The sequence below is a fragment of the Vidua chalybeata genome, chromosome 6 (assembly GCF_026979565.1).
Source record: "Vidua chalybeata isolate OUT-0048 chromosome 6, bVidCha1 merged haplotype, whole genome shotgun sequence".
NCBI lineage: Eukaryota > Metazoa > Chordata > Aves > Passeriformes > Viduidae > Vidua > Vidua chalybeata.
The window spans coordinates 34,540,681-34,568,089 of record NC_071535.1 but is presented as its reverse complement, the minus strand read 5'-3'; the positions used below and the strand labels follow the sequence as shown (position 1 = coordinate 34,568,089).

Below are 27,409 nucleotides of genomic sequence, written 5' to 3'. Positions count from 1 at the left end.
AGGAAGCTCTGGATTTGCTTGTTCTGGGTCTCTTGTGTGAAAATATTTCTGTATTGTTTGAAATGCTCACTTAGCAGAAGAGTGCATATTTCCAGTGAATCCTAGCTGTTCCAGGAGGTTGTCCAGGCTGGAGCCAAGCTATAGTGCTACCCACACTTGTTCTATGGCCCACTGAGCATGCATTTTATATGAAAGGAATCTATTCCCTACTTTATACAATTCCAAAACTGCTTCACCACAAAGGAATGGGAAAGCTGGACTCCAGATACACTATGATAGGTCAGCCAGGCTGCTTCTCTCTGAGGTAGGTGAAGAGTCAAATTCCTTGTGACAGGTTGAAGTTGTTAGAAAGTGGGTTTGTACCCTCCTGGACAAGGCTCCTGTCTGGGCTCTTGGTTATCAGGTACAAGCAGAAGAGCACTTGCTCCTCCTGGGAATTAAGAGGTCAGCCTTGCTCTTCCCTCATCCTACCAGTTTGTTTTCAATCAGGACCCTTTTAGACAGATGTCAGGCTTTGTTGTGCTGAGAGGATCTTTTCTGCCCTTTCTTCCTTACCTATCTACCTAGCCTGCAGATTCAGCTACTTGTGGAGCTTTTTTTCCGAGTCTGTACCAGCACTAAGAATTCAATGGCTATTATACATTTAGAGCAACTCTATGATGAAGACATTGTGGAAAGGGGGGAAGGCAGTGCTGAAGGTTTCCAAATCTGTGGAGGCCAGAGCTAAAAACACATGTCCCAAGCTGAAATCCACCCACCATCTGTCTCCAGCTCTAACATTCATTGTTCTTGATTGCAGTGCCATTTGCTGTACTTTTATTCACTCTAATTTTTATGGCTGCTTGTTATCCAAGACAGCTGGCTATCTTCTCTTTGGCAGTTCTTTGGATGTGGAATAGAACTATTTTCTATTGCTGGAGCACTGTGCCTTGTGTGCTGGCTACTGCAAGAATACTGGGGACAGAGCATTGAGGAACAGGTTGTACTGAATTGAAACAGAATGGATGAATTCTAGTGTAAGCCAAGGAGAAACAGGGGCAAATTAAATGGGTCCAGTTCAAGCTCAGGTGTTTTTGGGACCAGAAGAAAAGAAATACTATAAATCCCTTTTTTTTTTTTTTTCCTATGTGTCTCACAAACAAGAGCTGTGACTTCTACTGAGCAAAAGCCTCAGGAAGGATGAAAAAAAATGCAAACCACACGGATCCATAAAAAAGTTCAGTTGTTTTTATTGTCTGGGTCAAATTCTATCTCCTCTCCTGGGCAGAGTGCTGCTGGCAGGAGATGCTCTACATCATGGTAGCCAGAGGCCTTGGCAAACAGGCAGGACACCCTGGGGGGGGGGGGCAAGGGAGGACAGACAGGAGCTCATCCCAGCACTGTGTTAATTAGATTGGTTATACATCTCCCTGACTGCTGAGCATGTACTCTTCTGTCCCTTTTATTCAGGCAGAGCTAATAGGAAGGAACACATCACCAAAGAGCTGAATTGGGAGGTAAAAAAGAATGGGAATGGCCATGGGGAGGAAGGGACTCCTTACACATCTGTTTTTCAGTTTTTAACTGCACAGGAACAGTTAAACTTTTTCAATACTCTTTTAAGTGTCCTCTGCTCTTGAGAGAAAGGCGAGGAAGCAGGAAGCAAGCTAGAGTAAAGGTGATATTCTATAGCTCACACATCCATCTGTGGCTTTTCAAGTGCTGTTTGTAATATGGCATGTTATTGAAATGCTTCAAGGATTCCCTTTGTAATGTGTAATTACTCTCAGATACACAGTTCAGTGTCTATTGCAGCTGCTGTTCTGACTAATTTTAATGCAGTTAAAGCCATTTGTGGATCAAAGAAATTTATGCAGATGAAATTTTAAAGCTAGTGTAAAGAACAATTTAATAGCCTCTAACACATCAGGTACTTAAAAATCCTGTACTTGGTACCTCTGAACTTGGATTTTACCTCTCATACCCAGAGGACTTTGAAGCATATTTTTTACTATCTGTTACCTCTCCTGAGATTTCAGAGGTGTCTCATTAAAGCTGGTGTTCAAGCCTATTAAATACATGAATGCAGCTTCTAATGATGCATCTCATTTAGGTGAGCTGACACCGGGAACTGGCAGGGATTATTGCTGCCCTGGTCCCCCAGTGCCTGGGATAGTGAAAGCCACCTGGAGAAGTGCAGGATAATACCTTCTTCTGTGTTGGAAGATACTAACAAAGTATCTTGAAAAGGCTGTTGACTTCCAGGGGCACACCAACCTTGTCACCTTCTCACCCTACCAGCTCCCCTCCCTCTCTTCCTGAAAAGTGCAGCCTCAGCTCCAGGAGATTGCAGATGGGAAGCATCTGTCCTTGAGCTCTCAGTCTCTCCAACCAGTTAATTATTAATCATCACAATATCCCTTGTGTCAAGCATCTGAACTGCCCATGAAGCATGGAGAACTGTTTTATCAGTCAAGTCAGAAAGTTTTAGTGTTCTGCCACTCATTATTGTAAAGCTGTTCTGTCAAAGAACAAAAGCACCCAGGAGTGATGGTTATCTCATCTGAGCCCATACCAGATGACCTGGTACTAGCAGGGGCAGCAAATGTGCAAACTGGGAAAACACAAGAGAAAGTTAAGCTTCTTTCATGGGTCTGGTAACAGAACTGGTGCTGTACCATTGCATGGGATGAGAACTGTAATGCTACTGCAGCTACAGATATATTGCCCATTATGAACACCTACCTACTAGGAACATACCTCAATATTTAGCTCCCTAAAAGATACCTGCCGGGCTATTAAATCCTGGGTGGCACAACTAATTGTCTGTGACTGTTGGCTGGATGTTTGCCCCTCTGTGGCATGTTGCTGCTTGCTTAGAATCAGAGGGACACTTGAGTCTGTATGGAGCTCTAGGACTTACCTGTGCTCTGGTTCAGCTTCTGTGCTATTCTAAAAGAGAGACTAAGAAGAGACAGACCAAAGAGTAGGCATGAAAGAAGAAAATCACTGAACTCGTGTCAAGGCACTTCCTACTATTGGGAATATTCAGACATGAGAACCTGACACCCAGCTCCTTCTAGCTGGGACAATTCTAGTGGAAATGCAATGGCATCAGCACTTTATTTCTGATTGAGGCAATATTCTGCTTTCCTGCTACCATTTAAAATCCTACAGTGGGAAGCCTTGGGGTGTTGCAGGTAAGTGAACCCATTAAGACAGGATGATACACATGACTTAATTTGTGCTCTTTAGGATCCCTTGGACATGATTTGCTCCTCAGGTACCTCTGTGTTCCCTTCTGCCCTTCCTTCCATCTCAGGATGTCTTCATGCAGAGTAAAAGAAATTATAGTGGATCTGATGGGATGCTTTTTTGTCTGAGTAAATTGATGGTAGATTATCAATAATTAGCACAGCAAAGGTCAAACTCACTCTTTCTTCATTCTTTTCTAAGATACTATGTAGAAGACCAACTCTTATTTACATGTAATAGTAGATGGAGATTTTTTTTCCTCCTTTCAATTCAAACATAACATTGTGTTCAATGACACCACAATGTTTTGTGGAAAGTACAAGTGCTTTGAACATGTGGGAATCAAAAAGCTCTAAACAGATTGTTTCATGCTGCCAACAAAGCATGTCCTTGGACTCCAGCCGAGAACAACCAAACCTTCATTTTGAGTAAAGCACTGGATGTTGAGAAAGAGAAATACCTTCATTTTGAGTAAAGTACTGGATGTTGAGAAAGAGAAATACCCAAACTTTAGTCCTAGTTCCCATCTCACTTGCATTTCTAGCAAGCCACTTCAATGTCTTTGCCTTGAGTCATCTCACCTGTAAGATACCCTATTTATGGGATGTCTAGGTGTTTAAAACTCTGACTGCTTTTTGGCACCCGGGATGTAGCTGCCTGGGTGGATGTGATTCCCATAGGAATGGGAGGCAGCAGCAGGATTTCTGGGTGTTGAGCTGAGGGGCAGCAGCCCTGCATCCTGCTGGCTGCCTGACCTGTGTCTAGGTGAGAAAGTGCCCTCCTGCTCCATCCCTCTGGCTTGCCCTGGCAACTGTTCCTGGCCTTCCTGTCAATCAGGGGATAGTGGTCCCAATCCCTTCTTACCAGACCCTACCTGGAGAGTATGGGGGATTTTCTGAAGCAGTCACCCACCACACCTGCTGCTGGTCTTGGCCTTTACAGCCCTCTGACCACAGACAGCAGATGAAGTATTTAGAGACAGCTGCTATTTCTGTCATTAACATCCAGCCTTCCCACGAGAAAACTGCTGAAATCTGTGACAGCTGAAATCTGAGTCAGAGGAAGCTTTTTACTTCAGCATGTACAAAAGCAAGGGGAGAGTGGGGGAGGGAAACACAGAGCTCAATTTGCTATTCATTTAGTTCTGTCAGGAAAGCCCAGGCAAATCAAGATGATGGTGTGCGAATTGCAAACACGTAGGTTGCAGCATGGTGGGTGTTGTTCAAGGGATGGAAGATGCAGAAGAGGTTGGTAAGAAAACAATGCAGCATGAGGGTGCTGTGTGCTGTGCTTTGTGACAGGATACATTAGCCCTCCCTGAGCAGTTCTGTGCTCTGGACCTTGTAGAAGGTACTTGACAATTTAAAGCAAATATATCTCCATGCTGTGTTGCTGTGTCAGGGGGTGCAACAGGATACCCAAGGGATCTGCTTAGCCTTTTCCATTCCAGGGCATTGATCCTTTCTCAGTCTTCTCCAGTGTACTTGCCATTATTTACATGGAGAAGGAAAAGGCTGTTATTCCCAATCTGCAGCTGAGGCACTAGCTTGCAGAGAGGCTGGCTTGTCTGATGATAGGACATGAGGAATGGAATGAAGCTGTGTCAGAAATTCAGACTGGACATTAGTAAAAAGGTTTTCACTGAGAGGGTGATTGGCCACTGGAAGAGGCTCCTCAGGAAAGTGGTCACAGCACCAGCCTTGCATGGTTCAAGGAGCATCTGGACAACATTTTTAGTCATTATAGTTTTGTTTTAGGTAGTCCTGAGAGAAGCGAGGAGTTGGACTTCATGATCCTTATGTGTCCCCTCCAATTTGAGATATTCTATGACTCTGATTAGGTAACTTGTTGTGCAGTCCCTTGGGTTTTGATGTGGAGTTAGGATTGTGAGACTATTCTTATTCTTCTCCGATTGTGGCTGCTGAAAATGGTCTGATTTCTTTTTAAGGACTGTGATAGATATTTCAAAGCAAAGTGTTTTATTGAGGCTTCCCAGTTTACCTGTGCTCTCCTTTGACGGAGTTCAGATATCTTCCAGCACTGAAGGGAACTGCGGGTCAGAAGCACTCTTCTAGCACTCAGTCTTTTCAAAATGAAAGTGCAGACCCTCTGTTGTTATCATCATTTCCCATTTGAAAGAAAACTCCTAGGATTTAATGTTGTACTGTGACGCCAACAGGATCAGAGATGGTTCTTTCCAAACCAATTAATTTACAGAGCATCTGTGGTAGTACAATTCAAGAAGCTTTCTGAAAAGGTGTCACTTAGTAAAGGGGTAAATGAGCCAGAGCATGAACAATTAGTGCTCCCCTTTTTTTCCCTGTGACTCTGTATAAGCTTTGGATAGAGATAAGAGGAGGTAAAGGAGAAACAGTCAGTCCCAGTTCTGCCCAATGACTTGACAACAGGATTACATTTATGTTAATCCACCAAAATTTATCCTCTGCTTTAGAAATAATAAAAAAAAATTGCTCTAGACAAGCCTGAAATCTTTATGCTGACATGTTTACACAGATTATAATTTAGTTTGATGGCCAATAGATTTGAAAATATTCTTGTTTAACTTGGTACTGGACAAAATAAAATGCTACCTAGGATTTTGGGGGGATAAGAACACTGGGTTTACAGGAGGTGATGTGGTTAAACACTGCATGCACATATGTGCTCTGGGGACAGCTTGACAGACTGCAGGCTTTTGGAAAGAACTAGTCTAGCAAAGGAGCGGGGGGGGGGGGGGGGGGGAAGCATCTGCCAGTAAATAGATGGATAAAGATGTTCCATGCTGCTTTTAAGGAGCACCAATCATCTTTATAACTTTGACAGGTGGCAGTGGGGCAGGAGGGGAGGAAAAGATTCAGAGAATTGTGTGGGTGGTGAAGAAATTAATCCTAATGAATTGGAAGAGCAAATCCACAGTGGGCAGAAAGCTTTGGATTTCTGCCCTGCTGGATGTGAATAAATAGAAGAGAATCCTTTTTGCACGCAAGAGCTAATTGGGCAATTACAGTGTAATCACAAAACCTTTGCTTAAATTGTATTCTGACTACCAAAGCGTGAGGCAGATTCTCTCCCACAGGTTTGTAAGGCTTGCCCAGTCTTTCAGACAGGTGAAAGCTCATCTTTGAAACACCTCCCCTCCTTGTATTTCCAAGGTTTCCTTTCCATGTTTTTATTCTTCACAGAAAAGAACATACAAACATAAGAATGGCCAGACTGTTTCAGTCCAAGGATCCCTCTAATCCAATTTAATTATGTTTCCCTCAATGCCTGCTTGTGGCTACAATTGGGAGATGGAGCAGCACAAGCATATATGACACTTCCTTCTAACACATTCACACAAATTTAGCTCTGGGGTTTCTCTGAGCTTTACCTCTGCTTCTTTACTAGTCCTCAATGGCTCTTCTATTCAGCTTTCCTGGGCAAATGTAACCTTCTGTATCAACAGCCCTTGCTGGTAGCTTGCAGGTGTACTACCTAGTGCTGAAAATCTATGTCCTCTTCTGATTTCCTCACTCGTCTTACTTCTACAAAAATAAAAGTGAGAGCTTCTAGCATGGGAATCTCACCAGTTTTATTTTGCTGGAAACAAGAAAACTCTGATGGAATGACTGAATTAATTTTTTCTGCAACGGTGGGGGTCAGGTTTGAGTTCTCCTTTTACAGCTTTGCTTATCACTTGACCCTAAAAACTTCTCTTCTGACCTGTTAAGAGGGAGGATTGAAGAAATAAATCTTACTGGCAAGGTTATTTTTCTATTTTTTTTAGGTATGTCTAGAAGCTAAAAGTAAAAATGTTTTCATCTACTCTTGAAAGGACAGAGTCCTAAGGCAACTTGAGTGAGAGTTGCTGTCTGCAGTAAGAGTGCTGTCTGCAGTGCTCTCTGCTGGACACTCAGGTTCTCCCACTCCTAATTTGCGTGTTCATGATGTCCAAATCTTTATTGTGACTGCACTTGAACTAAGATTTGAGTGCCACAATGCCAAGCAGTTCACATGCTGAAGAAACAGAGCATCTGAATGCTTCCAAAATCTTGGCTATTCTTAAGGCTTTACAACACAAGACTGATTCCTGTTTACTTGAAGCATCTTCCAAAGGCTCACTTGTGACATGAATCTTGTTATTCTCCATCCCATCTCTCTGCTGAACCTAGCTGGCATTCTTTCTCTCATGAGTGTTTTTCTTTTGGACTGGCACCAGCACAGCAATTCAGCACCAGGCTGGTCTTGCTCACATCTGTTCTGTAGTGCCATCTGATCAAACAGATGAGGAGTATGTGCCTTGCTAGGACTGAGATGGAAGGGAAAGCAAAGAAGGTATTTGCAAACATAGGTGCCCAAACCCCATGGTATTAGTGTTCAAGTGAGGTAGAAACTATGGCTACACAATTACACAAAATAGAAATGAAGCTCATGTCACAGTAGGTTGTCTTTTTTTTTTTTTTTTACAAAGAGAGAGGAAAAATGTGCATTGCTGGCTATTTTTCTGTATCTAGAACTGTTTTCATACTTGGTTACCTGGACATTGCTACTGCAGGGTAGCAAACCAAGCTGTGTGTTTACTATTGTTGTTTACCACGTACAAATGCAGTTTGGAGGATAAAGTAAGCTGCGAGTTAAAAGATTTGCATCTTCTGTAGTTTACTTGCTGAAGAAGGCTGTCTTCTGAGCAGGCTAATTATTGCCGCAGAAAGCAAAGGCATTCCTAGGAATTCAGCAGCACACTTGTGTAAATCACCATGTTCTGGAAGAGGATGATTAGGAGAAAATTGTTCCTATAAGGAGTTTTCCAAGGACCAGTCTGCAGTGCTGCGCTTTTGGTGCAATACTGGGCTTGTTTCTAGGCTTGATTACTAAAATAGAATATGTGAAAGGAGACTGATTGTTGGCTTTATCATGGCACAGTCTTGGACATGTTTGAATTTTGCTAGCCAGCCACCTGATGGAAAACAGAGGGTTAAAACACTGCTGTTCTCTAAGGCTTTGTTGTACACATACAGACTGTATTTACATTTGCATATGTGGTGCATGAGCAAATATGTCCTGTTTGCTTGTGAAGTTTTCTGGATGTTCTCCTGTGGAAGGAGGTAATACTCTCCTGCTTACAATATGCTGGTGTTTATCTTGTCCTGCTGTTGATTCATTTGTGACATCAGCAATGAGCCTCAGCCATGAACTGGGATTCCATCTTATTTCACAAAGATACTTTGTAAATAGGAGCCAGAGAAAGAGTTCTGGCTCCCAAGAAGTTATGAGCTACTTCTCATCTAGATCTGATAGGAAGCATGCAAAGAGAGATTGGTTTATGAACTCCATCTGGTGACACTAGCCCTTCCTGAGATCTCCCAGTCATGCAAGCAGTCTTTTGGTCATGATGCCCAGTTTTATATTATTTTGGGGATTTTATCCCTTTGTGGTCCCTTCCAATAAGAGAAGCTAAACAAGATTATTGTCGTGTTAAAGGGAATCACAGTAAAATGAATTACAAAAATGCTACTGAACTCATACTTCACAGAGCAAATGGAACTTTCACATAAGATGAAATATATCAGGCTGGGCTGCTGATCTTATTTGTTTGATGAATCTCTTTGCCTCTTGCTTGCATCCATCTAACTTGGGAGAAGGCAGATATATGGAGTGGGAACTGAATGGTCTCAGACCTATCCATTCATTACCTGCATGACTTTCATTGCTAGAGTGTCCAGATCACTTCCCTGCTAGATAGGAATATTTTTTTTCCTCTTTGTTTACTGGATAATTAGCTTAATTTATGGCTTTATGACCATTTGTATTCCTTAGCTTACATGAGTGAACTTACAGAAAAGCAACTCAAGGGAACTGAAATCCACATGTGCTGTACAATACCCTTAATCACTTATGATAGTCGTGTCTGTGTTGAAGCTGAGACCAACTGCATGGCATTTTGCCCTTGTTCTACACTATGGATCACTCTGGAAAGAAGGTGATGACATTTTTAGGTCACTGGTTTTTGAGAAGAACTTCTGGGTCAGTATGGAATAGGAGCTGTGTACAGCGTCCTATTAAGAGCATGTGCTCTTATTTTAGATAGTAATCAAAATGGGGGTGTGCTTGGAGTGTGCTTCTTTACCTCCAGATACAAGTTGCAATCTGCTTTTGAGAAAGCTGACAATGGCCCACCTCCTAAGGCCAAATAAGGCTTTGTTCTTTTGCAGTAGATATCTAGGCATCTAGAAGGGCCCAGATATCTTAGAATACTTTCTTCTTAGAAGGGCCAGTCTACGGAGACAGCTTAATCTGAGGGCAGAGGTATTTGATATTAGAGGATGTAAGCTAGGTGAGGCATCACAGTGCTTACCTCTTTCTCCTACATCAGCCTGGCCACAGTTCAGATTAAGTGCCTGCTCTGCATGCAGGAGAAATATTTGGCAGCTCTCCGAGGGATCTGGCAGACAACACCATTTGCACTCCATGGTACAAATATACAACCCTTTTTCTTTTCACCAAAGCAAACAGGAGCCAAGATGTAGTTGCAGTATCTAATGGATTTTTATAGAAATAAATACTAATGGGGGGGAGGGTGGTGAGGAGGAGACAGAGGGAGAAATATTCCCAGAGAAACTTGTTACATCAAGTAAATTCTCCTCTTTGGTCTTATTAAAGTATTTCCTTATCTTCTTGTTTCTCCTTCAATTCCTGATCTTACATGGGTACATGTCAGATACGGAGATGTAAGATGCAAGTCCGTGAAGGAAGCAGTTGTCTGAATCTCTTGGGTCATTTCAGATCTGTTTCTAGATGTATGCAACATACAGCAGACTAGCACAGAAGATTTGCTTTAATGCAAGTGTAAAATCACTATTCTGCCCAGAAGAAAGGAAATATTTAGGGCAGCCTGAATGCTAGTCCAACACATGCTGTGCTGTTTATGAGGTGGGGGTAAGGAGAAGAAAGAAAGGACTACTTAATGTTTTCCAAAGAAGCTTCACTGTCAGGCTTGTGCCTCTCTCTGTGCAAGGGTGCGTGTGACCCTTGGGAGAAGCAAGCAGAGAGGCTGTCCCTTTGAAGGGACAAACACCTGCATTTTAATCTGAAGTTGTTTGCATACGAAACAGTATCTTCATAGACCAAATGCTGATGATTCTTTGCCAGGCACTTCTCCTAACAGCCATTTCTGTCTTTCAGCAAGGGATGGCTATTAAATGCATTTGGAGCTGCACATCCAGTACTGCTCATTAAATAAAGATAGAGGGAATTCTTGGGGAAAAAAAAATAACAAAAAACAAACCTCCTGTAGCCCCCACCCAAACCAAAGCAGAGTACATTACATCAGAGTTGTTAAGACACTCCCACAGCTTTTTAATTTGTTCTCAGCCACAGTGGCATGCTGCATATTAATCATTCTGTTGCATCTTCATATGAGGGGAGCAAAACTATCCTTAAAACACTTTGTCAGCATCCAATAGGTAAATGCCAACAATTGGCTACTCATTTCCTAAGCTATTCATGTTTACTATCTTTGGTCATTTTAAATAGTGTTACAATCACTCAGCATAGAAGCCCTTCGGTCATGGGTTATAAACAATTTTCTGTCTGGACTTCCCTGATTGGTGTTTCTGTATCAGTTTTGTGCCTTGTAGATGATAATTATTCCAACAACCCATTTTGGCATTGAGCTAGATTAGATTATACAGTTCCCCTTCTTGAGACAGTTCCCTTCTCAATGAAATGTTCCTTGTTTTATTGCTTTATTTTTTTTTCCTTCTTCATACAAGCAGAAGTGGATTTTGAGGGAAGATGTGTTTGAATCTCCATGGCACAGCAGCATTTTATCATTGCTATATTCAGGTTCCTTGTTTTCTGTTTTATCTCTTAAATTCTAATCTGGAGATATCACTGCAATGCGATTCCTCAGGAGTTGTGCTGGAAGAGCAGAGTACACAATTATGGCAAAATGCACACATATCCATTTACTTCTATGAAGTGCAGAGGGATGAGACACTGTACGACATTGGCACTGTATTTGAAGAGTTTTATCCAAGACAGAATAAACACTGTAGGGTAAAAGGACAGGTTGTTAGCTGCAGGAATCTGTATTTCCCAGTATTTTTCTAAGCTAAGCTGGTTAGGCACTGTGCCAGCCAGGCAAGGGCCCTGGAACCTCTCCAGGAAAAAACCTCAGCTCACATTGTGAAAGGGTTTTCCACCATCTATGCTGCAGAATAGATTCTCTTCTCAGAAGTTTGGAGACAAGTATTGATTTTTTTCTTTTGCAGTAGCAAACTATTGTTAGTGGCACCCAGTCAATATCTCTCATGGGCACTCTGAGGTGTTTTGAATGTGTGCCACCAAAGCCAGCATGGAGTATAGACTGCTTAGTGCAAACAGGCCCTACCCTGCTCTTTTCTGATCTGCTCTTGGCTCACAGGACAGCCACAACTGGTTTTGGCAAGTGAATGGGAATGAGACTGAGTAGAATTTACACACCTATACAACATATAGTTCTGATTCTAGACAATCCTTGCACAAAGGAAAAATCTAGGAAATCTTAATTATTTTTTTATTTTCCTGCAAGGATCCATATTCACCTGTGGGTAGGTCTAACTCCTGGATATGAGGTGCTAATGCTGCCATTAAGAATTCCCAGAATAAGTCCTGCTTTGTGGATCTTCATCCTTATTGGGGATTCTCTTTACCTGAGTGGAGCTCACACTGTAGTGGAATGGGAAGGTCTTCTATTCAGATTGCTGATAATGATGGTATTAAATACTTCAGGGTAAATGGGAATTGGAAAAAGAATTTGGAGGATCAGAGTTTTGAATGTGAATGTAGTATCATGCTAATGAAATTTCAGTTTTGACCTGGTCTGGAGTAAATCTGTGGTATGTCCATAGAAGAGCAGGGAATCCCCCTCAAATCCTTGTTTTGCATCCTAGCTATGGAACTATCCTTCATCAGTTTGTCTGTTGATGTTCAAATATGCTTCTACCTCCTGTTTGAACCCAAGATTTTTTCCTCTCTGTTTTTTTTTTTTTTTTTTTTTTTGGACAATAGTTTTATTTTCTTTAATATTTGTGTGCCTCTCATTTTAATTTTTTTTCCTACTGAAGATGTCAGCTTTTGTCTAACAAATGTACTTCTGCCAGCCTACAGATTTCTTTGAAGTTGTTTCCTGTCTACCTTGGGAGTCTGCACAACAGGTTGAAAACAGTGTGCTGCTGTGCTCTGCATTAATGGGATGGAAGAAAAAGAACTATTTCTTCCATTGCATGTGGTGCTCACGATCCTTTTGTGATATCATAAACAGACTTCTCATCCTTTTCTCACAGCTGCAGTTGCAATTACTTTGTTGTTACCTCAGTCTTCTCCAAGTAGTTATCCATGTAGAAACTTGGCAGAAGTCAGAAATTATTTTAACCAGTTTCTTATTCTTTCTTGGTATAAAGAGAGATGTCCCTGCCTTGTGTATCTAGGAGGCTGTTGCCCTTGGTGAAAGCATTAATAAATTGGATTCCAATGCAAATATGGGTATTCCATCCACTTAGTAGTCATCTCTGACAAAAAGAAGTTGTAAGTGGCCTGCATGCAGTTAATCAAAATTTTCAAGGCTGTATGTGTCACAAGAGGGGCTTTATTGTTAGTCCATTGCATCCCATTCCTTCAGGCTGGTCACAGCCTAGAAATTTTGGAGATGATCCTTCCTTCCTCTGCCACTGACTAGATATGGTTAGGAGAAAAGGCAGAATTATCTTGATAGGTAATCAAGGCTTATAATATGAAATGAAGATTGAATATGTTTGTCTGGATCACCTGACAGGTGTGAGCCACTGTCAGAGGATAACAGAAAACAAAACACCATTCAGGAAAAAGAGTGAACTCCCTAGTCCACCAAACCATCGAGCCTTGTTAACAGGACAAGCAGACAGACTTTTTGTCATGGGTATTAATTTTTTCCCTCAAAGGCTCTGAAAGCCATGGCCATGAATTGGATCCTGATGAGTAATACTTCATTCTTGAAGTACTTATGAATGGAAACAGTGTGGTGAAGGGTGTTTGAAAGTATACTCTAGCTTGAAAGAGATGAGTGTTTTGCATGTTCTCATTAGAAACCCAAGAAGAGATCGTAAGAAATTTGCCTCAGGTGGTCAGGCATGGACTGTTGGTGTGCCTGGATTAACCAAAAAGTAGGTATTTGTTTTGCGCAGGCAGGAGCATTCCAAAGGAGGGCAAGTCAATAAGGAAGAATCAGTGTCATATTAGCATTTTGCTATCATGGAAGAGAAATTCAGGAACCTGAGCAGGGATCTAGACAAGCCTTTGGAAGAAAAGTCTTAGCTACTGGTTTATTTGATGGCATGAATCTCTCACTCTCTTCTGCTGGGCAGTTTACATGTGCATGTATCACTTTGATGGAGAAGCTATGGCTGGTGATTAGGGTGTTCATCTTGGTTTTGAAAGACTGAAGTTCAAATTTCTGCTAATAATCTACCAGAGTAGAGATGAACTATGCTTTTCACCACAGTTTTTGAGGGATACGCTACAGCTGCTTGTCAGTCAGCTGTTCTGTGGGGGACATGGAGTGCATGTTACCTGCAGCCCAATACTCAGAGCAAAGCAGATGTTTTGGCCTAGGCAGGACTGATGTGTCAACTGGAGTGTGTTTGCAAAGGATGCACTAAATTACTGTTTTCTCTCTGTACTGCTGGATATCAGCATGGAGTTAGCCTCTTCTTTGGAGAGAAACACTGCTACAGGTCCACAGAAGATAGCAAAGGATCCTTACCAACAAGGAAAAGGAGAAGTTAGTGTTTTTTGGTCTGAGCAAGGCCACAGCACTACTCCACATCTGAAAAATCATTTAACAGCCCTATTTGTTACTGCAGTTCTCAGTTACATCCTTTCTGCAAGATGAAGGACAGAGAGCCCTAAGGCTGTGTTGCTGACCCTACCAGATATATCAGGGTCAATCTTGTTCCAGAGCCAAAGCATCTGCACTGCACTTCAGACAGCTCCTGATGACCTCTTGTCCAAGCTGTTGGGTATTTATCTCCCTTGCATTTTTTTTTTAGCTCATCTGAATCCTCTTTGATGGGAAGCCTACTTATTGACAGTCTGGGCTGAGGGCTCACAATGAAGATAGATATGTGGCATCTAAAATACACTCAGCCAAGAATGTTAACAGCCTACTTGACATTAGTGGAGCAAAACAGTTCAGACCATTCAATTCTCTGTCTTGCACAGGCACACTAAAGCTTTCTCAATATCTGGCTTTGAGTCATACAAATGTTTTCTTGTTCTTTTTTTGCTGCCAGGAATCTTCTAAGCACTTAGTCAAAGTCTCTCTTCTTTTTAAACTGAGTATGTTGCTCCTACTTGAATCTTTTGTATCATTCTTAAGAAGTATTCTCCCATAATTCATGTCAGCCCTTCAAATGTTTGCAGATTTGTCATTTGCAGTCATTGCTTTGCTAAGCTATTAGTGCTTCTAAATTAATTCTTATATGTCAGTCTTGCCACTTCCCTGATCATTTTGCTGCTGTTCTTTTTAAATACCTCTCAATTTGTCATTGTGAATGCATCTAAGACAAAGGTATTATTACTTCCTTAAGTTTCTAACACATGTGAGTTTCTCAGGCACCTTCCATGAGTGAATATATTTCAGTGTAATCCTGCAAATGGATGCGCTTTTTTTCTGGCTTCATATGCTTGAGATGAAGAGTTTCATAAAAGTTGTCCAAACTAAGGAGATACAGCATGTAAAGGGGTGTGCAATAGCATGAATAATCCTTCTTCAGGGCTGCTTATAAGATTACTGTGTGGGACAGGCTCTTGGCACTGGCACCTGCTCCAGCAACCCCATCTCAGTGACTTCTGTTTGATGTCCCCAGTCCCACCCTGGCTTACTGAGCTGACTCCTTCAGGCACAGTTAGTAATGAAGTTTAGGGAAACAGGTGGAGGTTGGAAAAATGGCATATTGCTTCTTGTGTGCTGTAAAGAGCCTGCTATAAATACTGTGTTCAGTACACAGACAGCTGAGATGGACCATTAGTGTTATGACTGGTGTGACAAACCCTTGGCCTGGTGGGCTGGCTTTGTGTGAACCTACAAACAGAAGAGACAGGGATGGTCATTCTGCAGGGACAGAAAATAGTTGTTTATTTTAGCCAGTAAGTTGCCCTATGTCTCTGTTCGTAAGGCAGGTCCTCACTCAAGCACTGAAACACGAGTTGGATGAGTGTTGGCTCTCCTCAACAAGAGAACTGTATTTAATGCAGAGCACAGCGGGTCAGCTGCCTTCTAAATATCAGCTTCAGATGTGCATGCCTTGAGGCCAAGGATACACAGCAGTAAACTTGTAAACACCTCATAGATATAGCTGCAGGAAGGAAGTTCTGCTCAGGACAACAGCTGCCAGCAGCGCAACATGGTAGAAAGTGTAAACAGTAATGGAGAAAGCAGAAAATTGTAAGAGACTTCAAGTAATACCAGTATACTGAGCTAGAACTGTGCCTACCATTTATAGGATGAGGCTGTAAGTGGAAATGCTGGAGGTATCCCATTGTCACACCTAAATCTTGTTTGTGACTTTAATTAAAATATTCTGAATACATACAAAAGTTAACTTGTGAAATGCTTACTGTTTCCTTTCCACAGCATGATTAATATTTTCTTCTGTCCTCATATTCTTCCACTAAAATCGCATTGCATCACAACATTGAAGCATAAGTAGATTTCCAATCTCTCTCTGCAGCAGCATCAGTTTTTAATCCACACACAGCATTTTAGAAGCCTCTGAAATAAGCTCTTTATGCTTCTTGATTGTAAAGGTTTTATTGTTGGCTCATGCATCAGGCAATTCAGATGCATATTATAATAATGTCTGAAAAGCCACAGTAAACTCTGAAGAAATTCTTCCTGAAGACAGCCAAGGAATGTATTTAGCCCAACTGAGAAGAAAAGTTCCTTTGGAGAGCAGAACTTGGCTGAAATAGAAGACCTGCTGAGACAGGCTGCTGCAGTCCCACAGAGGCTTGTCCTCTTATTCCTCTCAAGGTTGCAATTGAGCATCTTGCCTTGGGTCTCCTCTCCTAGTATCTGTGGGTTTGCATGAGGGAATATGTTTAGCAGTATCAGTTTTAAGTATCAGGCTGTTGTTTCCCAGGAAATTCCTGTTCTATTAGAGTGTATTAACCTGAAGGGTGGAGAAGTATCATTAGTAAAAGCTTCTTTCATTCAAAATGCAACAGAGCAGAGGTAGTTGCATGCCAAAGGATGTCTTTTTATTCTTTCTCTGACTCTGCTCCTCAGATGTCTGTTCTTCAGCCAATCCAAGTATGAAGTGAGGTTCTTGAGTGGGGTCCTTGTGTCACCCTGTATCCCTGCTTCATCAAAGCTACAAGCTCTCTTGCTGCACTGAAGCTGCAGAGTTCTCAGTATTTGAGAATGCTCTCCTGGAAGAAAACCTGTAGTTCCTGAGCTTTAATCAGTTCTGCCAGTCAGGTTATTTGCAAGCAGGCCAGTGACTACACCCTGGGAATTGTTTTTCTCGATACTTGAAAGTTATTGCCTACTGCAACTGGAGGCTGCACCCGTTTGTAAATACAGACCTCCTCACTGCAGCATTTTGTTTCTTTAACCCTGTCTGGAATTGTAGCTGAAAGTTAACACACCTGACTACAGCAGGTGCTTTTGGCTGATTGGATTTGGAGTGACCTGATCGGCTTTCACACCCATGTCCTTGATGTGCAGATTGATAGCTTTTGCCAACAGTGAAGAGGACCTGACATAGGAGATGATCCTCCAGCTGAGAAGAACCATGTTCTGGGTATGCTGGAGTGAGGACCACCCAGGTAGCTTTTCCCAGGTGTGAAGTAGCAAAGACAGGTCTGTGTCATCACTCCTCAATACTCTGTTAAGCTTTATTTAGTTACTGTTCTGCTTACATGCATTTAAACCCTTTCCCACTTAATCTGTATTCACAGTCTTATTGGGAAAACAGCATTTTAGGCTTGATGAATATATGAGCCTTGGACTCCTGGAGAATGGAGGGTAAGAGACATGGGTCACACTGAAATGAGCTTGAGTCTCACTCAATTGCAAAAGAAAACTTGCTAATAGTAGCCATGCTGTAAAATTTGATGTCATCCCACATGATAGTGAGTTTTTATCACTAGAGCTCCAGGGCAGAAGGACTGGGACATATTGCAGGACTGTGTGCATGCCTGGGGCTGTGGAACAGAAGTGAGCACTGCTGCAATATGACTGAAGAGCCCTGGATCTGCAGAAAGCCCCCTGTCCTGCATGTCTGTAGTTGAAGCAAAGCTTCCTTCACCCCTGCAGGCATTACTTGGGGAATAATCAATAGTCTGTGATCTTTTATGGCCCGTCTCCTTCCACCTCTGTGGGCTCAAGATTCTGGATCTTGATTTAGAAAGATGTATTGGGGAAACAAACTCTTCTGAAGCTGCTGGCTGTATGCTGTAAACAGCTGGGATTTTACTTGCTGGTTTCCTGAAATGCTGTTCTCTAGCTTTCCCCTCCAGTTTTTATCTTTTGTGCTCTCAAATTTCTGGATCAATGCATCTCAGGACATAATGCTGAGGTATTACTTTAATGTTCCCTAGCTGGTCTCCTGCATCAATCTGATGTTACCTTTAAAAGACTGCCTTTTGTGCTGAGATTTAACATTGCGGAGCATTGTCTTGGTGTTTGAGATGTGACTGAGCAGTGTATTTGTTAATGCACACAGTCCTTTGCATGTCTTCATGAGGCTGCTTAGGTAACTTGACTGCAGGGGCAAGCACTGTCCTGGTTGTCCTCCACTTGGATTTGTTGAGCCAAGGGTCTCTTCAGCAAGCCAGATCTCCCATCCTATAGAGGAGACATCCCTGTAAAGGGCCAAGTACAGTGGTCCTCAAGAAGGAAAGGATTAAAAATCAAGCTCAGGTGGTAGGGCTGACAGTCTCTTATGGGACCTGTGTTGACATGAGTCCCTTAACATGCTCCTTGCTCCCTAGAAATGTCTAAATATCATTCTTTACTGTTTTTTTTCCTTTCTCCTAGAAGCAGAACTCTGCCAGTGAACTCACAGGGGAAAGAAAGTTATCCTTCTGAATTACATGCAGATGGTCCTTTGAGGAGAGATACAGACAAATTAGTTACTGTTTCATCATCTGCAGCCATCCCTGGTAAAGGTGTCTTGGTCACAGCAGCGTGTGGTCATTCCTGGCTGTCAGAGCCAAGCTCTCTCTAGCCCAGTATGCTGGCTCAGACATTGCTCGCGTGTGATACCTGGTGAAGAGTAGAGCTCTTGGCAAGAATCTATCACCCTGGGTACTCTGAGTTTGCAGCTATTTATTGAAATCAGATCTAATTAACAACTGGTGGATTTCTTTTCTGTATGTTCATACAGATCATAATGAAGGAAAGTTTAGCATCTGTTCAGTAGTGGATGGATCTGTTGGAGTGGAATACCCAGTCAGTATTGTGGTGATAAATGGAATTTTGCTTAGTTGGCTGCTCAGAGAAAGTATCAAGTGCTCAGAATATCTGAGATACTTATGAAAGAGGTCTTGTCTCCAGCATCTGTGGAGCTGTTTAGTTAAACTGCTGAGCCCATTGATGCAGGAAAGATTTTGGTGACACACCATGGAAGGTAATGAAGTAGTTCTGAAGTAGGGAAGAGAGAGTTAGTGACAGAAACTTCAGTGTTATAGTACAGTATTAGTTGATGGCAGAAATTAGTGGTTACATGGATGGGCCTCTTCTATCTGGAGACTCATGTTTCTAGCACAAGTTCCTGGGAACTCCTGCTCTGAAAACTCCCAGGATGATATAATTTGCCAATATCACATCTTCTTCTCCATTCTAGACCTAAAAGATGCATGTCAATATAATAAAGCTTTTTTCTTTCTCTTCTGGAAAGTTAGGGCATGGTTCACTGCTCTGGTAAGACTTACTTCTACCTCTGTGTGATGGATAAATGAAGTGAATAACATGAGAACTGACTCAGAGTATCCCCCAAACTATCTCACTGGTTATTCTGATCTCTGAACCAAACCAGGGAAAATCAGGGAAAACCTGAGTAAAACCTGAAAATTTTCAAATTCTACTTCAGCAGAGACCTTCATTAAAAGCTATTAACTGATACACTACAAACTAAATGCAGAGGTTCCTCTTTGGGTTTGAATTTTGAGTTTTGGGCTATCTGCTGCTATTATGAAGTGCTTATAGCCAGATTAGCCTTCCTTCCTGCCTCTGTTATCATCTGAGCTGTTCTCTGTTGAAGATGGAAATGAAGCAGAATGCTCCAAGTCCCTCTGTGTATGGTTTAGGGTACAATTTTACGGCACTATGCAATGCAAGCATGAATCACAACTTCCTTTAAGATACTGATGTATTCAGTTCCCTGGCTCTTCATCTGACTGAACAGGCTGCCGATTTTTGTTTTTAATCTAAGCAATAACCAATTTACTCCAAAGATGAGTATTTGCTAACTGTTGCTGCTGTTCTTATGCTCAGAATTGCAAACCCCTTGGAAAACAAGGCCAGCTCGTGCATGTGTGTACAAACCTGGTTTCAAATCTGGCTTGGATTCTCTTTTCCAGCTCAGCAAGGGACTGACATGTTCACTTTAGCATAGCTTCCTCCTAAGACAAGCTGGGGGCTGAGCCAAAGTGCTGTGAGGCGTTCACTGTGAGTTCAGTCACACACTGGAGGCAGACTCTACAGCACCCTGGAGACAGGGGTGAAATGAGGACAGTACAGCCATGATTCAGAGCTGCCTTGCACTTCACTCTTGCTAGTAGGTCATATCAGTATTGAATCAATTGAACCAAGATGCAAATCAGACCCCGCTTCAATAACACCCTTTTGTGGTTGAAATTATTTGAAAGAAAGTACTAAATCAGGATAGCTTCTGTTCAGTTCAAATTCAGGTATTGTTAAGGTTGTTGCTCTTCAGTCCATATAAGCTAATTTAAAGGAATTAATACTGAAAAATACACCATTTAAGTACAGAAATGTCCATGTGATGGTCATAATCTTGCAACACCTGGCATCAGCCAGAGAAACACTTTTGCTCCTCTCTTTATATCTGGAGGAGCCTCCTCATCACTTGTACTTTCAGAGCTGTCCTGAGGCCTGTTTCTCTGCTCCTGGAGTTGGGCAGGATGTGTTGCAGGGGCTGAAATTTTGTGCTGTAAACAAGAGTGCTTGGGGCACAGGGCAGGGTTGTGATGTAAGAGTGTGCATGTATAAAGGTGCTCTGCATGTAAGAGGTGGTCAAGTCTCAGAACATTAACAAGTAGTCAGTCAAGGAGAGGGACTTTTCTTGCTTGTTTGCTTATTTGTTGTTTGAATACAACGTAACCTTTGATATGGAAGAAGAAAAAGCTATAGCTGCAAGTGGCTTTCGGTGTAACTTCCTTGCTTGAAATACAAAGCCTGACACAGATGAGGCTCTGCAGATAGCCCTGATTTTGATATCTGGCAAGAGATTTTCTGATTTAAAAAGTCTCCTTTCTCTTCCTATTAGTTACTTCTCTAAGCAAAGCAGCTGGTGTGACCTGGGCATGTTTTGGTTGTATTGTTGCTCTAAGACAATAGCTCAGCCTGAGGGAAGAAGACAACCTATTTCCCATATCATCTGGGATTTGTTTCAGTAGGACTTGAGAAACCAGTGTTTCTCTGAAGCTCACTGAGACTATCTGAGGAGTTAACCCATGAGTGCCCCTTCAGTCAGTTTGCAGACAACACTGAGTTGGACAGGTATGTTGATCTCCTTGAGGGTTGGAAGGTTCTGCAGGGGAATCTAGACAGGCTGGATCAATGGGCTGTGGCAAATCATATGAGGGGCAGTAAGGTGAAATGCCAGGTCCTGCACTTGGGTCACAACAGCCCCAGGCAGTGCTTTAGGCTGAGGGATGAGTGACTGGGAAGCTGCCTGTCAGAAAAGGACCTGAGAGAGCTGGTCTACAGCAGCTGAACATGAGCCAGCGTGTGCTCAGGCAGCCAAGAAGGCCAATGGCATCCTGGTCTGTATCTGCAATAGTGTGGCCAGCAGGAGCAGGGCAGTGATTATGCCCCTGTACTCAGCACTGGTGAGGCCCTTCAAATCTCATATCCAGTTTTGGGCCCCCCACAAGAAAGCCATTGAGGTATTGGAGCAGGTCCAGAGAAGGGCAACAGAGCTGGTGAAGGGTCTGGAGCACAAGTCTGAGGAGCAACTGAGGGAGCTGGGAGTGCTTAGCCTGGAGAAAATGAGGCTCAGGAGAGATCTGATTGCTCTTTACAACCACGTGACAGGTGGCTGTAATGAGATGAGGATTGGTTTCTTCTCCCAGGCAACAACTTACAGGATGGAAATGACCTTAAGTTGTGTAAAGGGAAGTTCAGAAAGGATATTAGGAAAAATGTCCTCACAGAAAGGGTTGTCAAGCATTGGAACAGACTGTGTAAGGAAGTGGTGGAGTCACCATCTTTGGAAGTATTTTAAAAATGAGTTGATATGGTATTGAGGACATGTTTTACTGGTGAACATGGTGGTGGTGCTAGGTTGATGGCTAGATTTGATGATCTTAGAGGTATTTTCCAACCTTAAAGATTCTTCAGTTCTCTGAGGTGTGGGAGATTCGGGAACTGAATGGAGGGTTTTGTGTCCAGGGGAGACAGGCTTTTGTCCCATGGTGTCATATGTGGCCTCCACCTCTATCTTCTTCCCCAGTCAGAGTAGGGATATTCCTGCTGCAGAGAACTGCAACAGAGAACTGTGGGGAAGGGCAGCAGAAGGCAAGGGCGCCTAAATACCAGGCATGGTGTTCAATTCAGGGTTCACTGCTAATGTGCTGTCCCAACTGGCAGAGGCTGAGAGCTACCTGACCCTAAAAACAAGAGTTTGCATAATTCAACTGAAGAAGTAAATGGAGGTTACACAAGGTCTGCAGAGAGCAGTGGGCAGAGGTCTACCTGGGGTCAGGCAGTTTGCTGCCCTCCTGCAACAATACATCATTTGTGATAAAAACAAACTCACAAAGAACAAGAAGCATTGCAGCCTTTTATGGAGGGAAATGGAACTGCTGTACTGCCAGAGGCAAGCATTTTTGGGGACATGGTTTAAGATATCAAGATTAGCCATACAGTAAGTCAGGCTTGGGTCAAAGCTACTGTGTTTTTTTTCCCAGTAGCAGTGGTTTTGCAGAAAACATTTTCAGGTGATTTATGGAGCTACTGCAGTCATCATAAATACGTAAGCAAGTAGTGCCAGCACAGTAGTTGCAGTATGCCAGACCTCTGGCTGCCTAACAGCAGAAGGGCTTTTATTCATACCATGGCAGCTCAGTGACACCAGATACATGGAAGGTGCAGCTTATTCTGGTTCCACAAGAAGCTGCTACCAGACCCAGAAGAGAATTTTAGTTTAATTAACCTGTCATGTCCTTGTACAGGAACAAGTGAACAGCACTCATTTTCCTTGCAGTGGTAGATTAAAACCAGACTTTAGTTGCTCTAAATTACTAGAAGATGTATCTTCATTGCACAGTAGCTGTAAGTGAACTGTAAATATACCAGGCATGGGCAGTTTCCTCAGTGCCTGAAAACATCATTTCTGCAGCAGTGCAGCTCTGCAGCTGACCTAATAAACACTGATGCTGAGCAGGGCTAATTATCTCCAATGCAGCATTGCCCTGGCATGGCTGTACAGCTTCTCGCTCCAGAATTAGCTTAGCTGGGACTTGCTTGGGTGTCTGCACTGTCCTTCACGGTGTGATGGAAACAGGCCCTGCGCAGCGCTTGGCAGAGGAGCATCACACGCATGCACTGGACTGCAGTGTTTCTCTGCTCTAATGGAACGGGGGAATGCTGGGCTCCAGACAAAGGAGTCACTTAACAGCTCCTCTTGAAAATTTCTCTGACCTATTGGGGCAACAAATCTCCAACTCTATGATCTCTTTGCCTAAAACCAAACTAATAATAAGAGGTGCTAGGAGGTGATGCTACAAGGTGTGTGGAAAATAATTGGGGATTCTCTTACTGAAGATTTTGAAGATAAAATAAGGCAAGTGAATTGATAAAACTGACTCAGTGTCAGGTATTAGGTGAGAAGATAAATAATCACACATCCTGTAGCAGTTGGGTTTATGCAGGTTCAGGTTCAGCTGTATCATAATACAGGTTACTACCTTAGGTGGAAAGGGTTAGATGAGCATTTTTTTTGACAGCTAATCCAATTCAGCTGAATAAACACAGTGCCCACTTCTGTTGGTCTGTAAGAGCCTCAATTTTTTTTATCTCAAGTTAATTTCAAAATCTCTCTTCTACTTAACATGAGCTGGGGAGATGGGAGATATACCCTAGACCAAGATCATGTGTTTCTTTTCCACTAATGCTTCCCAATGTGGCTTTTCTCTTACTGTAGTACTGGATAAACGAATACACCTCCACCTTGGGGATTGGTGTCTTCCACTCTGGCATCGAGATCTACGGCAGAGGTATGAAGTACTTCCCTTTTACTACCTGCAGAACATGGGGACAACTGTATGGCTAGTCTGATATGGACAAGCACCCCAAACTTACAGCTTTTGCCAAGGAATGTTTTGAGGGATAAAAATTGAAAAACTCAGCCAATTCTGTTTTCAGAGTCCATTGTGGAGTCTAGGAGGAACTCATGCAGTTCTGTTATGAACCACATAGCCCTTCTTATTCAGCCTGTAATTGCAGCCTGTATAGCTTGTGCAGGTGTGTAGCAGGATGACAAATGGGAGGAGCAATGCTGGAAAGCCATTCTGTAGTGAAGGAGGGGGATAGAGAATGGGAGAAATGAGGGAGGGGGAAGAGAGGTGGATCAGGGGTTGTCTTAAGGCCTGCAGATGTGTTTGTGCTAATTCCCTGTCACGAAAAATCTTCTCTCCAGTTATTCTTTATGAATGTGGTCTAGAATATGGTCTAGAAATCTTGGAATCTGGGTTTCCAGATACTGGAAACTGTTGATTTGAAACAGAAGAGTTACAAAGAAAGGAAAATGTCATGTAAGACTTTTGAAATTGTGCAAGCTGATTAGAGCCACCCATTTAAAAAGTCAAGGGATCTGGAAAACATCTGTAGTGTGGGATGAACTAGCATCACAGACTTTGTTTCCTTTTTCAGCATTAAATGGGAATGACTTGGCTACTCACTCATGGTATTTTCATGCAGTGCCTTGCAGTAGCCAGAACCCCTGTTGGTGTTATTTCCATCTTGAGCACAGAGGCTTTCACAGGCCCTGCGAGATGGCCTGTGTGACACCACAAGGATCACAGGCTGTGTTTCACAGGCCCTGCAAGGTGGCCTGTATGACATGGAGGGACTTCCTGGCCTGACCTTTGTGCTGAGACAGCAGAGTACAATCAGCCTGGTTTTCTGCAAAGACTTCCCACTCACTGCCTGTAAATCCCCCTGGAAGATTTGATTTCTCCCTACTCTAGAAATGGCTTCTTCCAGCTCTGTAGCACCACTGGAAGCCTCTCACAGTTTAGCCAGATGCCTTCAATGCAGAACTTTCCACTGAGAGAAAGCCACCTGGATGGGGACAGAGACAGACTCAGAGAGTTTTCCTGGTGCTGTGGGAAAGCAGTAGTGGTAGCATGGAGGGAGACTGTGAGGGCATCCTCAGTCCAAAAGGTAACTAGGCAGCAAAACCAGCTTTCAGAGTCTGGCTGAAACAGATTTTGGCAGTAGCCCAGCCCCTGGTGCTGATGTTGAGCCATGCAGACAGCTGCCATAGACCTTCTCCTGACATGGCGTTCATTCAATTACTCACAGTCTGTTTCTTTTCTTGTCAGAGTTTGCCTATGGAGGGCATCCCTACCCTTTCAGTGGGATTTTCGAGATCACACCTGGCAGTGCGGTAGAACTTGGCGAGACCTTTAAATTCAAGTAAGGGCCCTTTTCTGCATCTTCCCTTCTGCCCCTGGTAGTTATTGGTGTAGGGGGAGCAGGGAAGTCCTGTCCTCTGGGTCCTCCTTTCACTCTCCTCATAAGTGCCCTCACTGCCATCTTTTACATGACCTTGATTCCAAGGCAACCCTGCAGGGATTTTGGAGGTGGATAAAAGAGAGTGTACAGCAAACAGGGAACAGTGATGAACTGTGTTTGTCAGGGATTAAAAGCATGCTTACAAATGAGTGCAGTTCTCTTTTCCCATTTCATCAATCTTCTGTGCTCCCAGTTTTGCCTGTTACGCAGAGCAAACGCACAGGGGAAAAAAAATAAGACTTCTCCTTTAATGAGTACCCCCTATCTGTGGATACTGCACAGAGTACCTGAAGTCATCGGGCGTGTTTTTTGCTGCTCTGTTACAAGGGATAGACTGGCTGTTAGAGGAGCCTGAGAGGATGCTGCATTCTTGTGTCGTTCAAGATGCTCAGACTGTAGGACTGTGGGTCAAGGAAATGTCCATGGCAGAGGGGCTTGACCTTGCCAGACTGCCAGTTTACGTTGAGGGCCATTTTAGAGCAAGTGCTACTGAGTGAATATTGGGAGAAGCAATAGATTTCTGCATAAAGTTTTCAGTCTGCTCCTTCCTGGCCCAGGGGACCCTCTCAATTGTGGAAAAAACATCTCTTGTAATAGAAATTTCTCTTCTGGGATAATGGGCAGAGTAGGAGCAGATGCCCAGAGCTGAGACATCCCTGGTGGTGAGCAAGAAGATCTTAGGGCTGTTGCCTGTGTGATAACTTGCTTTGTGGAAAAGCTGTAGATATTACTGTGCCATTCTGTTAGTGAGAGTCTCTGATAGCCTCAGATATGCATGTCCATAACATTTTAAGCCTGTCCTTCTTGCCAATATCTGATAATTTCCTTTTCCCTTGGTATGTATCACACTTTTTGCTGTATTGTTCTGTTTTTCCTGTTGTATGTTTTGTTTTTAACTAGAGAATCCATTGCCTTGGGCACTACAGACTTCACAGAAGAGGATGTGGATAAGATTATGGAAGAGCTGGGCAAGGAATACAAAGGAAATGCATACCACTTGATGCACAAGAACTGTAATCACTTTTCTTCTGCTCTGGCTGAGGTGGGCACAAACAGGGTTTATTTATTAATTTTTTACTGCTTCAGATCTGTAGTAATGTTCATAGAAAGGGACCTGGGGTCAGCACACCCTGCCAGGTCAGAACCCATAGCCAAATATTCTCTCTGCCCTTAATATTTTTGGAAGGCTTTTGCTGTTGAAATGGATGGGATCAGGAGGTAGAGATGTGGAAGGTTTATCACATGTTTGGTCTAAACTGTGTGGGGAAAAAAGGAGTGCTTGTAATTTGGTTCACTGAACAGGCGTTGAGCAGGAATTGAAAGGACAGATCTGGTTAGCATGCAAATGTGCATCATTTTTATAGCAAACATAAATAACAGTGTATGATCTGCAAAGGCATAAAAATGATTTATCAGTGTTCTAGAAACAAAAATTTGCAGTATTCAGAGAGTGGGCGTTCTTTTTCTTTATTTAATCTGCACCTTCCAAACCTATTAAGAAAAGAATTGATTTTCTTATGGACATCTTCGGTGCCTATTCACTTCCACGTTATCAAAACCAGTGTGAATTTTGAGAAATTATTATAACAGAGCTGTTACTTCTATTCTGAGTCAACTGAAGCACAGAGAAACACAAATTTTATTCCATGTATCTGCTAATTTTGGGGTATCTGATTTTTAATTCCCAAAGATGTGATTATTTTGTGAAGAAGTTGCCTTCTTCCTCAACTCCCATATGAGCTGATTAAAATGTGTTCCAATTAAGGTGTGAATATTCAACATTTGTGTAAATCTGATTTCCAGATTAACCCAGTGTCAGAAAAAGATGGGAAAAGCACAAAATGGAAGTAACCTTCCATAAAAACTCTTTCCGTGGTTTCCATATTTTCTTTATGGCAAACTCAAGGAGAAAATATAATTTGTCATGATAGGGTAGGACTGCTGTAACAGTGAAACTTTAATTTCTCCCTCTGGAATCCCCATTTTAATTAATTACACATCTCTTGCCTTTCTTCATCATATGGGGCAAGGGTCCTCTGCCAATAACCTCTTTTGCCACAAGTGTTCATTCATCCCCAAACAAGCCCATCACAGATCCCAAGTGAGATGTGTGGAAAAGGTACTGTCTGATTTTGTAAGAAAATACTGAGTGAATCTGAGAACCAGCAATTGATTTACAAGGGACCT

General features: G+C 42.6%; 1 protein-coding gene and 1 long non-coding RNA gene across 4 annotated transcripts in view; one reads left to right on the top strand and one right to left on the bottom strand.

The window, feature by feature from the left end:
* Positions 1-27,409, top strand: part of LOC128789591 (deubiquitinase DESI2-like) — a 78,733-nt gene that overhangs the window by 32,859 nt on the left and 18,465 nt on the right. For 2 of the 3 annotated variants that reach the window (XM_053945735.1, XM_053945737.1), the window contains 3 exons: positions 23,628-23,700; positions 25,030-25,123; positions 26,123-26,264. In XM_053945735.1, coding sequence (XP_053801710.1) covers positions 23,628-23,700; positions 25,030-25,123; positions 26,123-26,264 — 309 coding nt within the window. Of the gene's footprint in view, positions 1-7,281; positions 7,549-23,627; positions 23,701-25,029; positions 25,124-26,122; positions 26,265-27,409 lie in introns of those variants that run through there. The other variant, XM_053945736.1, reaches the window with a different exon arrangement.
* On the bottom strand, positions 6,791-8,307 carry LOC128789596 (uncharacterized). Its single transcript, XR_008431461.1, has 2 exons — positions 8,243-8,307; positions 6,791-6,936 (listed from the first exon to the last, which is right to left on the bottom strand). It is a non-coding gene; the product is annotated as an uncharacterized LOC128789596 (long non-coding RNA).